The sequence below is a fragment of the Vicia villosa genome, linkage group LG7 (genome assembly GCF_029867415.1).
Source record: "Vicia villosa cultivar HV-30 ecotype Madison, WI linkage group LG7, Vvil1.0, whole genome shotgun sequence".
Classification (NCBI taxonomy): domain Eukaryota; kingdom Viridiplantae; phylum Streptophyta; class Magnoliopsida; order Fabales; family Fabaceae; genus Vicia; species Vicia villosa.
This window is the reverse complement of record NC_081186.1, coordinates 86,135,824-86,154,855: the sequence shown is the minus strand read 5'-3', so window position 1 is coordinate 86,154,855 and position 19,032 is coordinate 86,135,824. Positions and strand designations below refer to the sequence as shown.

The window sequence follows — 19,032 nt, the reverse complement described above, 5'->3', positions numbered from 1 at the left end:
TCGCCTTATCATCCCCAAACCAACGGGCAAGCAGAGATTTCCAATCGAGCAATCAAGAACATTCTCGAGAAGACAGTGTCAGAATCCCGTAAAGACTGGTCGGTAAGGATAGACGATGCCTTGTGGGCATATAGGACAGCATACAAAGCACCAACGGGTGCATCGCCTTTTCAAATGGTTTATGGTAAGGCATGTCATCTACCGGTGGAGGTAGAGCACAAAGCACTATGGGCCCTTCGTTTCTTCAATAGAGATGATAGTTTGGCGTATAAGAAGAGGAAGAATCAACTCCATGAACTTGAGGAATTCAGGTACCTAGCATATGAGTCTAATAAAATGTATAAGGAAAACATGAAAAGGTACCATGATAAGAGAATCAAGAAGAAAGAGTTCAAGGTAGGCGACCTTGTATTACTATTCAACTCCAGACTCAAGCTCTTCCCAGGAAAATTGAAGTCTAAGTGGTCAGGACCGTTTATAATCAAGGAAATTAAACCCTACGGGGCCATTACTATTGAAGATGGTAAGACCAAAGACAGTTGGACCGTTAATGGAGAACGGTTAAAAAGCTACCTTGGGGGAGAGTTTGATAGAGAAGTATGCACAATCTCCCTGTTGAACTCCTAGTCAAAGGGGTTTAACCGTCGAGCCATGCGACGTTAAACGAAGCGCTTGTTGGGAGGCAACCCAACAGAGTAAGCATCTTTCAATTTAAGTAATTTTCTTTTATCTTTTTAGTTTATTCAGTTATCATCAATCAGTGCCATCAGCACAAGGGAAGTTGCAAAAGAGCGAAGTGGGGGAACAAGGAACAAAAGAAATTTTTTAAAAAAGGATCGCGCCGCGGGCATTAAGCGCGCGCCACGACGCAAAACAGAAATATTTGCGCGCCGCGGAGGTACGCTTGCGCGCCGCGGTATAAGGCTAAAAATAGGTTTTAATTTGAAAACCCTCACTTCCCCCTCATTCTATCTTTTACAACTTCCAAGTCCAAAAGCGCAACCTCCGGTTCAGAGCTCCAATCAATCACCCAGTTCGCTATTTTTGCCCATCATTACTCAATCTACAGCAAGGTATGTTCCTCACTCTCCACTCTTGTGTTCTAGCCGCTGTGTTTCACTTGAAGGTAACCCTAAATCATGAGGTATTAAGAATTAAATGATATTTGTGTGAACCCTAGGGTAGAAGACATTGTTTTATTGTCCAATTGCTCTGCTATGGTCTGACTAAGGGCGTTAGGACCTTCAAAGAAGGTTCAGTGCAGGGAAGGAACCCTTAGATGCGCCGCAGCCGCGCCGCGGGAAACCGCAGTCGCGCCGCGGCTGGAGATTGTTGACAAATTTTGTTTTGTTTATCTAACCCTCTATGCTGCTCTGTCATTGTTTGTGATAATTGCAGATGAATCCAGCCAAGAGAGTGCGCACCAAGTCCACAAGCTCTGGCCCTAGAGGATCCCGTGCTACTGCAAATCAAGCTGATAAGTTTTTAGGTCGCGCTCAAGCAGACAGGTTCAAGGCTCTGGGCTCTCGAACCATCCTGGCTGAGAAAGTCGTGGTACCTCGGGGAGATGAAGATGCTCCTTATGCTAACATGTGGGGTTTTCTGGAAAACAGGAATTGGGAAAAAGTTTTCGAGCCACACACTGTGATTGACTATGACATAGTCAAGGAATTTTACGCCAATGCAATCAAGACTACTGATGAATCTGTCGCTTACTCGTATCAGTCCTATGTAAGAGGCAAAACTGTGGCGTTTGACAGAGAGTCAATCAGTGAATTTTTAGGGGAACCACTCCAACTGGGTGAAAATGAAAAATGCTTCTACCGGCAGAATGTCAACAACTGTGTCGACTTTGTGGAACTGATGACTGAGAAAATCTGTACTAGGGGGCGAGGACCAGAGCTTAGTCGGCAAGGGAACCCGACTCACTACAACAGGAAAGATCTAAAGGTTTCAGCAAGGGGAATTCTATCGGTGATCCTCTACAACATCCGGCCTAGGACTCATGTCACCACCATTCCTCTTGATGTGGCTTTCTTAATAACCACAATCATGACGGAAAATTCTGTTGATGTCGCCTTCATCCTCTCGCAGGAATTGCGACGAGCTGCTTTGAGTGACACACAACATGGCATTAATGCCAAATGTGTGTTGCCATTACCTGGATTGATTATGGGTCTTTGTAAAGACGCCGGAGTAGAGATTCCTGCACAGGGACATCACGTTATTAACACTTTTATTGATGATATTTTTATTGACAGGTTTTGTGCAAAGCCATATTACCGAGATCAGGCAGCCGATTCTCCTCCAGCTGGACCTTCTGTTCCTGCAGCACCTCCTCAGGGTAATGCAGCTCCGTTTGACCCTCTGGTGGCCCATCATTACTACTCCGCTATGTTCGAAGCTAATCGGAAATCCCAGATTTTTCTGCATGATGCGATGCAGCAACAATTCAGGAACCTGTCTGTAGCTCCTGAAGAGAGAACTTTTCCAGCCAGGGAAAGCTATTTCACTTACTGTGGTTGGCCGGAGACCAACCCTTTTCCTGTTGGGGGGGATGCAGGCACGGGTACAGGTGCAGATGCAGGTGGTACTGCTGGGGCTGATAACCAAGGCCAGGATAATGAGGCGGATATTGATGATGATATTGATGCCATGTTTGTTTGAGATTTGAGAGGAGATGTGCGAGTGAGTGAAAAATTGTTTTGTGTTGGTAATTGAGTTGATGATAAGACTGCTGTTTTGTTTTCTGTTTATCTGATCTAGACTCTAGTGAACCGTAGTGGTAACTATGACTTGTTTTGTTTGAATTAAGTTATGGTAAGTTTTGCAATTCGTTGTTTCTTTCAGTTTTAGTTTTTTTTCCCAGTTAGAGTAAGTAGTCCCATAACAACGCGAGAACCTCAAGCGAAGTATCAACAATGAAGCAACATGTATGAAAGTGGTAGGAAGTGAATGTTCAAAAATTTTCAGTTTCACTCTCTTTTTCAATAAGTAACAAAGCAGGTATGAATTTTCAAACTCAAACTCTTAATGTGTGCAATGAAACTTAAGGTGTTAGTAAATACTGTCAGAAGTTCTTTATGGTACATTGTTTATTGGATCAGCTTAGCCTTAACCATTGTGAGGAAAGCTTTCCATTGTTTACTATATGCAGGAGACCATCAATTATTTTGACGTGTTTGTATCATGCTAAACCGGTTGTTGCATCGTCTGTGGAAATCTGTGGAAGTGATTTAGGCAATTGTTTGAATTTGAGAGTTCTTTGAGCCGACTCCACCGTAAAAATTATCTTCTTCTGTGAGAGTGTGATCCTTTGCTAACCATTCTTTAAGCCTGAGGTCAAGGTAAGTATCATAATAGGCACCAAGGAAATACCTGGTGAGTTTGATCTCAATAAAAAGTTTTGTTTTGGACCATCAACCATAAAATTTGGTGATGTGTTTTCTCTTTGACCTTTTTTAGAAAGTAGGGGAGCATTCATATAATCTAAATACAGGTTGATCTCCAAGTTGGGGAGAGTCACTCTCAAAAGAAGAGTAAGTATATGTGGTAATTGGTGAAAGGCTAAAGAATTCGTAGCTTGAAAAAAAAAAAAAAAGAGAAAATTGATGGAAAAAGAACAACGTTTGAATATAATAGTTGTTGAAAAAAAAAAGTGAGAGAGAAAAACCAAGCTACGAATGGAAAAGGATGAACGGGTGAGAGAATTAAAGTTATAGAAAAAAAGGAATGAGTTATGATTTGGATGCTTCCCTAGATTAGGAACAACCCTTGATTATCTTCTTTTCTTTGAATCTAAACCGCATTACAACCCGAGAAAGACCTTCTGATTCTCAGATTTCACAGGACTTGATGCTAGCAATTCGGTGAACGTATGATATGGATTTTTGTTGATTTAATTGTGTGGATGAGTGTTTAACCCCTCGTTTATTCATCATGCTTTTTGATGAGAGTGATTAGTGCTGATTCAATTACAATTGTGTAGTGTTTTGAACTTCTGGAGGTGATTTGCTTTCAAAGTTTGTTTCATGTGTATGTTCTGAGTTTGCAGGTAGAAGAGGAGTATTTGACTTAGTTACTGGATTGAACCACTTGAAAAAAAAAACTTTTTGAAAAACTTGTTGCTTGATTGTCGGTAAACTTTGCTGGAGGTAAGTAATTTTGTTTAGGGACAAACAAAACTCTAAGTTGGGGAGAGTTTGTTAGGAGTAAATTAATGGTAAATTCATGTGTTAATATAAGTGATTTCTTCTCTAAACCTATGCAAAAATGTGATGAATCCATAGGTTTTTATTAAGAATTGAACTGAATAAGTTTAGTTCGTGCGTAAAGCAAATCGAATCACTTGTGGGTGTTATTGTTGCAGGTTTTGAGCTGAATAAGAACTTAAGAAGAACATGAGGAGGAAAGAAAGCTGGAAGTCTCAAAGGCTGAAGAAAAAGATGGAAAGTACAAAGGGCGCGCCGCGAGAGTTCCTAGGCGCGCCGCGAAAATACTTCTGTTCGAGGGGCGCGCCGCGCCAGCCCGTTGCCGCGCCGCGGCCTCGGCGTTAAAAGCCCAAAAGTTCTGTTTTAAAGCCCTAGTTTCCAAGTGGATATATATACTTTGTGGGAGCGAAATTAGGAGATCTATCTGATTTTGAAGCTGAGAATAACAATAGAAGGTGGATTCTTTACCAATTGAAGGCAATCTATTAATGAAGATGAATTCCTCCATTGATTCTTGTATGTTCTTCATGTCTATGGAGAGCTAAATCCCTCTTGTTGAGTCTAAGGTAGTAGTTAACCTATGAATATACATTACCATTGATTAATCCCTGTGAACAATTGTTTGAATTTATTATCAATAAGAAACCTTGCTTTTAATTTACATCATTGTTGAATCTTTGATCGAAAGAAAGGATTTAACTTTTGCCCTAGGTTACTATATTGATTCAATTGCAATTTGCAGAGATGGAATTGTAATTGGGTTTTCATAATTATCGTTCTTAATTACTATTATCGTTATTGTGATTTGGAGAGATCGAATCTCATACCGGTAAAAGTTATCTAATTTGATTTGCAGACATGGAATTTTATTTGAGGATAAGTGAAGATAATGATTCAAAGGATTGTTCTATTGTGAATTAATTGATAATTGTATAGGATTAGGTTGATGAACCCTAAAGACTCAACATCTTTCTTTATTTGTTAACACAAAGTCCTTTACTTGCTTTTATTTTATTATTTGCTTTTGATATTATTACTAGTATAAAACAAACCAAACCAAATTTCTTAACTCAAAATAAACAACTATAGAACGGCAGTGATATTAACCAATCCCTGTGGATACGATATATTACAGAAAATATTTACCCACAAATACTTTCAACAATAGGCTCTTTCGACATCAGTACTGGGACACTGATCAATACTCAGCTTGAATTGAGGGTTTGTTGGAGTCACAACTGGCTTCGAATTCGACATACCATACTTTTCAAGAATCTTCCGTAGATATGCCTCTTGAGATAAGCATATCTTCGACTTCTTTCTATCTCTCCGAATGTCAATTCCAAGAATCCTGGAAGCAGCTCCCAGATCCTTCATATCGAACTCCTTATTGAGTTCAGCCTTCACCCTCATAACATCTTCAACTCTGTTGCTTGCTATGAGAATATCATCCACATAAAGCAACAAAATAACAAATGAATTACCAGGTCGAAATCTGAAGTAAACGCAGTGGTCGAACTGACTTCTAATGAAACTTATGCGTGCCATGAACTTGTCGAATCTCCTATTCCACTGTCGAGGAGATTGTTTCAGCCCATACAAAGATCTCTTTAACTTGCACACATAATCTTCCTTCCCCTTTTCGACATACCCTTCAGGTTGCCTCATCAGGATCGTTTCATCTAGATCACCATACAAGAACGCAGTCTTCACATCCATCTGTTCCAGTTCAAGATCGAACTGTGCCACCATGGCAAGCAACATTCGAATGGACCTATGCTTCACAACAGGAGAAAACACATCATTGAAGTCGACACCTTCTTTCTGAGTGAAACCCCTTGCAACTAACCTTGCCTTGCATCTTTTCGACGTCACTCCTTCAATTCCTTCCTTAACTTTGAAAATCCATTTACAGCTGACTAACCTTGCCCCATCAGGTTTCTTGATCAGTTCCCAAGTATGATTATCATGAAGAGATTTCATCTCATCATCCATGGCCTTCAGCCATTCAGTCTTATTTCGACTCCTCATAACTTCCTTATAGTCTCTAGGTTCTTCGTCTAGAACCTCACTTGCAGAGATTAAGGCATAAGCTATAAGATCTGCATATCCAAGTCTTTGAGGTGGCTTGATGACTCTTCTCGACCTATCTCTCGACAATAGGTAGTCATCGTCAGTTTCCTCAACTTCAGCATCTTCTGCTTCTTCTTCGACTTCATCTGGGATATGCAATTCAGCATCAACATGCTCCACCTCAACAGGAATCTCTACCTGTTCCAGCTCTTCGTCAGATGTTTCTGTACTTCGACCAACATCATCAGTTTTCTTAAAAGCCATTTCAGCTTCATTGAAAACTACATCTCGACTGGTGATACACCTCCTGTGACCTGGCTCTAGGCACCATAGCCTATAAGCTTTGACTCCTTCAGGGTATCCCATGAACATGCATTTCAGAGCTCTAGGTTCGACCTTGTCTTGCCTAATGTGAGCATAGGCTACGCAGCCAAATACTCTCAGTTTGTCGAGATCTGGTGGATGTCCCGACCAAACTTCTTCAGGTGTCTTCATATCTAACGCTGTCGAAGGACATCTGTTTATCAGATATGTTGCTGTCGAAACAGCCTCAGTCCAGAACACCTTTGTTAACCCCGCACTAGTCAACATGCATCTGACTCTCTCCAAAATAGTTCGATTAAACCTTTCAGCCAAACCATTTTGCTGTGGAGTACCTGCAGTAGTTCTATGCCTTGAAATACCAGAGGCAGCACAAAAACTGTCGAATGCCTCATTGCAAAATTCAAGGCCATTGTCGGTTCTTAACCTCTTGACCTTTCTGCCAGTCTGATTTTCAACCAGAGTCTTCCAACTTTTGAAATTCTCAAAAGTTTCATCCTTAGTCTTCTGGATGAATACCCATAATTTTCTGGATTAATCATCTACTATGGATAGAAAATACCTTGCTCCTGAATGTGATGGACACCTTGCAGGCCCCCAAAGATCAGCATGGATGTAATCAAGGGATCCATGTGTTCTTTGTTTGCCTTTGTTGAACTTCACTCTGCAAGATTTTCCAAGTACACAGGGTTCACAAAACTTCAGCTTTTCGATTTTGTCTCCACCAAGCAGATTTTGTTTCCCTAATTCGACCAGACCCCTTTCACTGACATGGCCCAATCTCATGTGCCAGATTTCTGTTTTCGACAAAGGTTTCGTGGATGCAACATTTGTCGAACCACTTACAACTTCAGCCTCAAGGGTATACAAGCCTTGTTTCTTCACGCCTCTCAAGACTTCCTTCGAACCCTTCATGACTCTTAGGATACTTTTCTCTCCTTGGAAAACATATCCTTTCTTGTCGAATTCACCAAGAGAAAGCAGATTTCTCTTCAAATCAGGAACATACCTGACTTCAGTCAACAACCTTATTGACTCATCATGGAGCTTGAATCTCACAGATCCAACACCTGCAATCTTGCAAGCCTTGTTGTTTCCCAGCAATACTGATCCACCATCTTGATCACATAATTCCTCGAACAAGTCTTTGTTTGGAGTCATGTGCCAAGTGCAACCTGAATCCATAATCCACTCCTTCTTAGAGTCACTGCTTGAAACCACAAGAACATCAGATGATTCGAAATCATCTTGAACAATGGCAGCGTTGCCATTATCCTTACCTCCATGATATTTCAAGCGTTCAGGGCACACCTTTCTTGTGTGACCCTCCTTCTTACAATGGTAGCATCGAATGCCAGATGCTTCGCCACTGTAAGTCTTCGACTGGCTTTTGCCTTTCTTCTTGTCGAACTTACCATCCTTTCGTAAGAGTTTTCCTTTAACGGCCAAACCTTCGCCAACAGTCGAAGGTTTATGCTCCTTTCGTTCATTCAAGTCCTTAGAGTACAAGGCTGATTGAACTTCTTCAAACGTCAGGGACTCCCTTCCATACAAGAGAGTTTCTTTGAAGTGAGCATGTGATCGAGGCAAAGAACACAATAGTAACAGCGCTTGATCTTCATCATCGATCTTCACATCAATATTTTCAAGATCAAGAATCAGCTTGTTGAACATATCCAATTGCTCAGCCAATATTTTGTCTTCAATCATCTTGAATGAATACAAAGCTTGCTTCAGGTAGAGTCGATTTACCAGCGATTTGGTCATATACAAACTTTCAAGTTTCACCCATAACCCTGATGCCGTCGTCTCCTTTGATACCTGCCGGAGAACCTTATCACCAAGGCTCAACAAAATTGCGCTGTGTGCTTTCTCGATCATATTTGTCTTCTCCGCTGCCGTCAATTCTGCATTCATGGCTGCCTCTCCCTTCAACGCTTCCAAACAACCCTGCTGAACCAGTAGGGCTTTCATCTTCAAGCGCCACAGACCGAAATCATTCACTCCGGTGAACTTTTCAATCTCATACTTTGTAGAAGGCATCTTCTCCACGCTCACCGCACCAATTTGTTGTGAAAAACGATACCAATAACAAAGTATAATAGGGAATTAGGGAAGAGAATAAGAACACACGAATTGGTTATAACTGCTATTCTTTCACTTTCTCTTAAAACAAGATTACAAGTTTACAAGAATAACAAATAACCTCTCTCACCCTAAATTAGGATTTGCAGCTTAGCAATGATGAGAGACTAGTATGGTATTTATAATAAAACCTAACATACTAACTAATGGGCTTTTTCAGCAAGGCCCATTACACAAGTCAACTTAATAAACAAGCTAACTTAACAAATTAGGGTTTAAACACTAAAACCTAATTTAACATGCTAACAACCCTAGCATCTTCGACATCTGCATGCTAGACCCATCTTCGACTACAGCATGCACACTTCGACACCAGCATGTGAACAATCCTTCGACTTTATGCTTAACTCTGTCGAACTGTCGAACCAAGAAGCTACCCTTCGACAATACTAGAGTTCGATCCAATATCTCACAGATTTAGAAGGAAAAAACAAACTACAAACAATATTGTTGTGGTCGGAATCATCCGAAAGTTTTGGAATAATATAGTTGTTTTCATGCAAAAGTTGTGTTAACGTGGAGAATTTGGAAGTTATGACTACTGAGAGAAAATAAGAGAATGACAAGTTCATCATTTTCAAATTTATAGAACTAAAATGGTGAACCGAGCTTTTATACAAGCTTCAGTCGAGTACATGATAAAGTGATAAGCCTAGTTACATTGGATTATCACTAACTATCCTAATTGAATTTAAAAAGTTTTTTATGACAGTTTGGAAATCTTTAAGGCCTCAAGTACCAATTGCTTGTGTTAGTAAGTTCGAAAGGCCCCGTTAAAGAGTTAAAGACTTGTTATTTAAATTAGGGAGTATAATTAGTATTATGCTCCACTATTATTGGCTTGTCTTTAAATTAAGTGCTTATGACCCATTTAGCTATATAATTAGTACATACTCAAATACTCGTGTGAAGAATTGACGTATGTTCAGCTCGCTCGTTTACTATTTACTATTTGATGAGTTGAACTAACTCTCTTAATTACCATTAGTATTCGAATAATTTGATTAAAAGTAAGTCATACATCCAACTCGTTCATTCAATCCAATTATTTAGGAAAAGAATTTTCGCGTACAAAATAGTTTGTCGTTGAATCAAGCGTTTGATATTAATTTATGAAAGCATTTAAATTAATCGGAAAAAAATGGCACTTCATGTTGGATCAAATATTTTGGCATTTAATTAAATTTATTTGAAAAAAAATGATTGACGTTAGATCAAGCTTTTTTCTTTCTTTTTGAAAAATGGTTGATTTTAATCTTAAGTTAAACATTAACCAAGATAAGAAAACAACTATAAAAAAGAAAATAACCAAACAATAAAAAAATTGGGTGGGGAATACAATTTGTCAACTGAGGAATAACATGAATAAAAAAATGCAAAAGCAATAGAAAAAATCCTAATAAAAAATGTTGATCGTTCTCAATTAACTAACTAATTAAAAGTAATTAAATTAATTAGATTAATAAATATTAATTAATAAAAAAATTAATTAGCCAAATTAATTAATATTATTTAATAAAATCAATTTACTAACTTTATTTAATTAATTAATTAAACCTAATACAAAATAAAACAAAGAGGTGTGGAAAATAAATTGTGGGATGGCAAATATAAGAGAATGAGAATGAGGCCCTAAATGCAAGTAAAGCCCAATAACCTTCTAAAACCCTAATTAAATATTAATTAAGGAATTTATATTTTTTTAAAAAGAAAATAATTTTAAAAAATAAAATTGGGAACCACATGCTATAGTCGGCCGCCTCCCCCTTTATAGTCGGTCGCCTCCTCCTTTTTATTAATTAATTAAGAATAATGTGTTCATACACCTAATTTTTACACCAATATTTATATCTAATACTATTCACCACCCAATATTATTCACTGTATGTATTTATATAGTAAACAATATTTTTTATAAGAAATATATTTTATAAGAGATACCGATATAAAATTATGTAATTAACCAAATTCAAAATTTCATAAACTAATATTTTACATTTTATTAATCAAAATTTTTTCTTGTTAAAGGTAATTTTTAATATCTGAGCGTTTGTAAACCAATTTCATAGTTTCACTAGCCAAAACCTAAAACTTCATTAAACAACTTCATTTTACCACTTAAAATTACTTTTAATAATTTAGCGTTAATTAACCAACTTTATTACCTTAATAACGAACTGTTTACTTCTCATTAACCAACTTTATTTTATAACAAAATTAATTTTAATATTTTAGCGTTTATTAACCAATTTAATCACTTTATTAACTAATTTTTTATATTTTATTAACCAACTTTATCAGTGTTTATTGTTCACGTGCATGTCTTCATAACAATTTTTTTATTTAAAATACATTATTCACAGTATAAATATGGTGAATAGTATTTGATGTAAATATTGGTACGAGAATTGAGTGTATGAATATCATTACTCTTTTTTATTGAATGAATAACTTCATATTTGTTTCAGTAGCTTTGAAAAAAAAAGTTATGGGAAGATTAATTAATTTTTCACAAAAATGAATAATAATTAAATTTGTCTATAACTAATTTTGTATAAAAAAGATAAATATTAGACACCTAGAGCATGAGTTAAAAATAAATAAAAATTTTAATTTTAATTTCAATAAATTGTATAAAATTTGTATGAAATGTACTTCCTCCGTTCCTTTTTAAATGTCATTTTAGAAGAATTTTTTTGTTCCTATTTAAGTGTCATTTTATAATTTAATACTATAATTTGTCATTTATATCCTTATTTTCTCAATAACTTCACCTCAAATTTTTCAATTCGTTATTGAAAAAAAGAGTGTATGATTGAATTTATTTGAAAAGAGAAAAATAAATAAAGGTATAATAGAAAAAGTAACTCTAATAATCCGTTATTTTAGTTGAAGAATTTTTTGCTAAAACGGCACTTAAAAAAAAATGGAATGTAATATTTAAGCATCCATAATTTGGTTGAACAAGTTTAAGATACAAATTTTATGTGATAGATGATAAGGTTTTGTCATGTGATAAAAGATAAATAAAATATAAACAAATTATTGAATAAGGTTTATAAATATTATTGTTGGAATGAATATGTAGATAAATCATAGTAAGAGAACTGAAGTGATGAGTCCAGCGCTGTTCTGGTTCCCGGGTAGCAGCTCGTGGTCTTTTTGCGGCGTTTGTTGGAAGTCCTTAATTGTGTTCTGGTTAAGGAGTATTATGAAGATAGCTTCTCGTGGGCCTTGAATTCTAATGGAAGCTTTTCGGTTAAGTCATGCTATGATCTTTTTATGGCTTCTCTTTCAGGTTCTCCCTTGGATAGCAACAAGGTTTCGGCATTGAACTATTTTTGGAAGAGCAAAGTTCCCTCGAAAATTCTAGTTTTTGGTTGGAGATTTATTCACAATCGTTTAGCCACAAGGGATCTTTTGGTGAGAAGGGGCATTTTGGCGGAAGGTACGGATTCTATATGCCCTTTTTGCTGCGTAAAGGAGGAAACTCTTCCTCATCTTTTCTTCTCGTGTGGAATCACTTCTCGTATTTGGAGGAGGGTGTATATGTGGTTTGAATTATCCGAATATTTGACCCTTGAGGAGTTTGAAGACTATTATTACAATTGTGGGAAGGTCACATGTTTAAATTAGAGAATGTTGGTGGGGGGTGCAATTACCGTGCATATATAAAAATCTATGCACCATGCATAGATCATTATGGACCCTTGGATCAAATTCTAGACATCAATTGTTATTACTCAATACTCAATACTCACCACTCAATACCCAATACTCAATACTCAATATTGTATTTCCAATGACTTATGTAGGCTTATGCACGGTGCATAAGGAAATCCTTATGCATATTAGCCAAAGCCGTTGGTGGGTAATATTTGGCTTGCTACGGTTTGGTCTATTTGGTCTATGAGAAATGCGGTCATATTCAAGGAGGAGTCGTTTAGCTTTACCGACTGTATGTCTGAGATTATCTTTTTTTTTTTTTGATAAACAATGATCTTTTATATAAACAGAGACAAACAGTGGAGAGAATTAAAAGTTCTCAACCAGTTACAGACATATACAAGCCTTTCCAACTAGAAGTCACCTAAGCACCTTAATACTACAAATAATCTAGAGGAGAATGACTCCATTCATAAAAATTACAGTAGATTTTCTGTTTGTTACCAATTGCTAACCACCACCATGTAAACATTTTCACATTGTGAACAATTTCATCTAAGTCAACAACACCATTGTTGAAAATCAAACAGTTTCGTTGTTTCCATATACACCAACAAACTGTCACCCAAATCACTCCCGCCCTCCTCTTCGCGCAGCTCCTTTTCAACTGTCTGAGATTATCTATAATTCTTGGAGGTGGACTTCTTATTATTATAAGAAGGTGAATCTTTGTAACTTTTATTTATGGAATATTCGACCTCTTGACTGTTTTGAGAGGTAGGAGTTTTCCTCTTTGTATTAGGGTGGAGCATCCCTTTTGCTCCCATTAATGCCATTTGCTTATTTAAAAAAAATAAAAAATAAAAGTTTGTGTGTGTGGATGGTGGAATGCTAGTGGTAAATGATGGCAAACTTTACACCTTTTTCTATTAAGGCTATGTCCATTTAGAGAAGTTCAATTTCTTGTATATTGCACGAAGCAACAGGTTTTTAGAGTCTCACCTTATGTCAACATTTGCTTGTTCTGTTAATTATTGGACGAATTTTCTTAGAGAAATCAGCAGAATGGATATATATATATATATATATATATATATATATATATATATATATATATATATATATATTTCAAAGGGGGCAAAGTACTAACAAGGATGAAATTTGATATATTACACATGATAAGTACAGATTCACCACTTTGGTCCGAAATAAAACTCATCATAACTTATACATAGTGATTTATAGAGTTGTGAAATAACTATACTATAGAGTCGCAAGATAGATAATACATAACCATAAAAGATTCATGTCTATCTATCTATACCTCTCTCTTTTTTTTTTTCACACTCAACATTATTTGTTCATGATATTTATTACTGAGGACGTTGATATTATCAGTTACCATTGTTGGAAGCACCTCCATGTCCACCATGTCCACCTCCACCACGGTAACCGCCACCACCACCACCGTTATGGTAACCACCACCACCATTGTAACCACCTCCACCATTATGGTAACCGCCGCCATTGTTGTAACCACCTCCACCATTGTGGTAACTGCCACCCTTGTTGTAACCACCTCCTCCATTGTGGTAACCGCCACCATTGTTGTAACCACTTCCACCGTTGTGGTAACCGCCACCACGGCCGTAACCTCCATATTTGGCATCATTTACTTCATTTGATTGTTCAACAACCTCTGCAATATTTTAATTATAGATCATATTAATTATAACCTAGTCATAGATGATCATATATAATGTGCTTTCAAAAAATATATACTTTAAGCTCAAATTATGAAAAATAATGTATAACTAACTCACCCTCTTTGGCATTAGTGGAAGTCTCAGTTAAGTCCCTAGCTGACACCTCTGAGGAAATAAGAAGAACCATGGCCAATAGGCCAAGGATGAGGATTGCATTTTTGGATTCCATTGTACTGAAATGTGATATTTGGTAGTGAAGGATGAGAAAAATAGTAAGAAAGTGTGGTCTATTTATAATGGAAGGAAGTAGGAATCAATACGGAATCTTTAAATGGTAGTTGTGATGGTAGCTCGTATGTATTAAATCAATCTTATCTTTAAACTTATAAAGATCGGAAGCTGAGGCTGTGAAATGAAGCACTGCTGTTCTTGTCTACTAGCGGAAAGCGACAGTGTTGAAATCATAGTACATCTAGATCAGACTAGCTAACTCGTGGAGCTGCATTCCAAATAATCTAATCATTTTCATAATATTTTGTATATAAGGTTAAAAAATAGAATAAACAAATATTTTTAGTTTATTACAAAAGATCGGTTTCAAATGTACTTTTCTTAAAATCGGAGTTTTTTACAAAATGGAACAAGAGAAATCGAAGAAACATGCTTTAGATCGATATCACGAATTACATAATGTTCAGACGATACATTAAAATATGAAACAATGAGAATTCTAGTTAATCAATGAACCGACCAATAAAAATTTAGTTTATATGAGATGTCTAAATTGAATATTGTTAATCAGTAAATCAATCTAATATTACAAGTTGCAAATAGGTATAATCACCAAAAAGATGATTGAAATGACTTAATCTCTTCGAGACCTACGCTCACACAAAAATCGCATTAAGTAGATAAAACCTAACAATATGCAATTCTACAAAAACAATATAAAAATTTAACATGCAAATTATACATAAAATTAAAGAGAAGTACAGAAAAGAGTGCAACAGTGTTAATACTTGCTTTTATCCTAATTTAGTCTCCAATAGAAAACTATTGGAAAATCGTTGTCTTACTCTATTTTTACAATTTGTGTTTAATTCAATCAAGGAACTAGATAATGTCAAAATTAAAATATAATTAAACAATGATAATCTGAATTTGTCCTTATTCTGTTGTATTTAGCCCACAAAGTCGAATTCCATAAGACTTTCACTCAGTCTTAAATGTCCACATACTTAGATTTAAAATCTGCTCCAAGATTCATTTTTCCGCATCGATCTTCTCTCGACCCTACTGGTACCTTATATGAGGTCTTGGTTTATCAGAAGAAACAAAAATTCCCAACTTTGTCCATAGAAACCTTCACTTAGTTCTACCGAAGACTTCAATGGAGAAAACCCTTTTATTTTTTTCATTCTTGTTGAATGTTAATTCCAACTAACCCACACAATTCGAATCTCGATCTCAAACTTGAAAACTTCACAAACATTAACAATGCATGGACCCAACGTATGATAGATCTCACACTCCCTTACAGTTGAGAAGCAGCCCAAACATGGTAGTATTGCTATAGGTTGAAGATGAATTCATATGCAATCAAAAGTTGTGACAATTGTTCTTTGAAAGTTGGTTTCATGGTTTTTGAAAATCTTTCAAAGTTTGATTCAATATTGTTAAAGAAAAATAATTTAATTTACATATGTTCTTGAGATTGAGCATTAAAAATGAGTAAAAACACCCTTTTGATTAGAGTCAATAGTAAGGTGAATGATTTGAGTGGAATAAGGAAATGATATGAATAAAGAACTTAAAACTCAAATTCTGGACATTTTATTCAAGTCATTGATTGAGTCAAAGAATTCTACATTTCAAATCACCCTGACAGAACCAAAAACCAGAATTTAAATTGAACGAATGAGTCAAATCATCCTTTAGGGTGATTCTAATCAAGCTTATTCATGATTTAAATTAGGGAAGTCTGTGATTCGAATCCGTGGGTAAAACCAAAATCTAATTTGTATATTCATTTATTAATTTGAATCATGCAGAACTCTATTTGAATCACACTTTAAAAAATTGATATTATAAGAAAAGTGAAGTGTTCAAGGTTGAATTGAAAGTTAGCATGATAGGAACCATGCATTGATGTGTTTCTTGAACCAAATATCTGACTAATTGACTTAAACAATTTGCATTGACTTTTCCTAAGGGTTTGATTTATGCATGAAAAATATGATTTAATGAATTGCACTCATTTATAAGATAAGCGCAAAGATCTAACTTATAGATTCAATTACTCAATTACTAAATATGATTTCCCCTAGTGGTTTAGTATTTTCATTACACACATTCGGGGTTCTTGAACGTGTTGTTTGCAGGTTGAGAAAGAGGGGGCGTATATTGTTTGTGTTAAACTTTATCATATGTTATTCTCCACCATTCATTGAGAGATATAATGTTTTTTTGTATTCTTGAATTTTTTCACGTTCTTATTGTTCTAACTTGCAAACACTTGAGAGGGTGTTTGAATGAATGTGAGGGGATCTCAAATTCAAGGGGAGCTCGAGTTGAAATTCCTGTGTTGTAATTGGAAAAGGGATCTAAACTAGAGATCATTTAGATAAGACCATCATGTGTGGAACTATAAGCTTGCAAGTATAATCACCTTAATACGTAACAACTCTTGGAGTGGTTTTGATGACAACAACGCATGAACACAAGCAAGTACTAAATCTAATTCAATTGGTCAAAGATGCACAAAGTAGTTGATTGAGCTATTCCTCTGAATCAAACTTAAGAATTAGGGCTTATGGTCACCATTGATATCTTCACAACTCTGTCATGATGGTAACTGACTTGAAGTATATCAATCCTCGTGTATAAGAATATTCAAGTGATGTTCTTACATGATTGACATATTCGGAAAAAGGACTTGAAACTTCGGAGTATGAAAGAGAGGAAGTGTGAAAGCTCGCATGATCGTGTCTGCCTAAGTGATCAGTGTATTGTAAAAACACAACAATATTTTCATAAATAGTATGGATAACACACACACAAACTCACTAAACAAATATTTTTGAAGCCTATATTTTTCAAATGAAACCACCAAAAATGTTTTTGGAGCCTAACCGGTTGTTTTGAAAATTGTCAAATTGATTAAGAAATTTTTTTTGAGTTGTCTTATCAATTAGAAAAAATAACTAATCAATTATATGAGGGTGAATGAAATCCATAATCAATTATGATAGTTTCTTAATGAGTGGTAATATACAGCAATAATCAATTATACCAAGCACCTAATCGATTAGCTAATCAATTAAGACATTTATTTTTCCTGGGTATTATTTCCTAAAATGAATCATCTATTGGGCATATATATATATATATATATATATATATATATATATATATATATATATATATATATATATATATATATATATATATATATAGGGATTCCCTTTCTTTCCCAACAATCCATTATCTCATTTTCCTCTTTGTCTCTCAATCTCTCTAAATCGTTTTCTTTTCTCTCACAATTTTAGTAATGGTTCTTTGATAGTGTTTTTAAGTTTAGCAAGGAATTGTTCTGGGTGAGGAATTTATTGAAAATAAACCAAGAGTTATTTTTCCTTTTGAGTAACTTATTCTTACTTAGGAAGTGATTGTTTTGGTTTGGAGCTAAACCTGTTAAAAATCACTTTGGGGTATCAGTATAAGATTGTGTTTGGTTCGTAAGTTGTGCCGTTAAAAAAAGCTCTCCTTTTGGTTTCGTGAAGAATAATCAAAGAAAAATATTCACAAGGGTTCTTGATCTCAACCCGCTTAAAAGCTCTACTAGTTCGAGATTACCCTGATATAAAATCCCACCCGATTTTTGAGTTTAGCCAATATAAATCTAAGTAGGTTCGAGATCAACAAGTTAAAACCTCCATCTTGGTTCGAAATCACCATGTGCAAAATCTCAATTTTGCTTAGAGACTAACTGCTTAAAGATCTGTTCGTTGTTTTGGCATGACAATAACCGCTTCATACCTCAGTTTGTCGTTTGGTTGGAAGTTAACCTAAAACTTTATTTTCCTTGTATAAAGGTATTCATGAACCTAACCTTATAAAAGCTCTTAATAATTTTTAGATACTCTCAAGATAAGTTCTTGGGGAGAGGAGTAGGTCACTTCCTTAAGACCGAACCTCTAGAAATCTCCCGCGTTATATATCTTCCCTTAACTCCTTTATTTTTCCACTTTTATTCCACTGCATATTGAAACATTTTTAATAAAATATTTTCAAACTCTATTTTAGAAAATAATTTTGTTTCAAATTATCATTTTTCAAACCTCCATAATTCACCCCACTCTCTTATGTATGGATTCAAATGTTCAACAATATGTCCTATTGACTACTTTTATTAATGAACTTTCTTTCCATTGGGTTAATGTCGCCCAGGTGTAGGTTACAATTGCATTGAATGACGGAAGTCATTTCTTTTGTATTTTATTTATTACTCTATTTAATTGTTCACATGCTAATTCAAATCATCTTGTCTTACACTTTGTATTAACATTGTGTGTGACATCCTGCCTCAGATTGTAACACCTCATTTCTTAATTAGATGTTTTACTATAATTTAATTATTGAATTACGTATGTTGTGTGATTTATTTAATTATTAGAATTGTTGTGGGGGGTGTGAGTCCTTGATTTATGGACATAGTAAGGTAATTATAGGTGGATTAGAATAAATTATAATTATTGTCGAGTAAAATAATATATTGGTTATATCATTAATTAGTTATTAAAAATAATAATAGTAAGATAGTGGGTAGAGAATTTAAGGGCAAAATGGTATTAGCAAGGTTGAGTTGATGGCATTAGAAAAAGCTTAATTAGGAGAATATTTCTAATAAA

At 35.4% G+C, this 19,032-nt stretch overlaps 1 protein-coding gene across 2 annotated transcripts in view; it reads right to left on the bottom strand.

Moving 5' to 3' along the window:
* Positions 1–14,483, bottom strand: part of LOC131621069 (dormancy-associated protein 2-like) — an 88,916-nt gene extending 74,433 nt beyond the window's left edge. The window contains exons 1-2 of one of the 2 annotated variants that reach the window (XM_058892279.1): positions 14,240–14,397; positions 13,560–14,115 (exon numbers count right to left, since the gene is read on the bottom strand). In XM_058892279.1, the coding sequence (XP_058748262.1) occupies positions 13,811–14,115; positions 14,240–14,351 (417 nt within the window). In that variant the 5' untranslated portion in view covers positions 14,352–14,397 and the 3' untranslated portion in view covers positions 13,560–13,810. Of the gene's footprint in view, positions 1–13,559; positions 14,116–14,239 lie in introns of those variants that run through there. The other variant, XM_058892278.1, reaches the window with a different exon arrangement.
* Between the last annotated feature and the right edge of the window lie 4,549 nt (positions 14,484–19,032).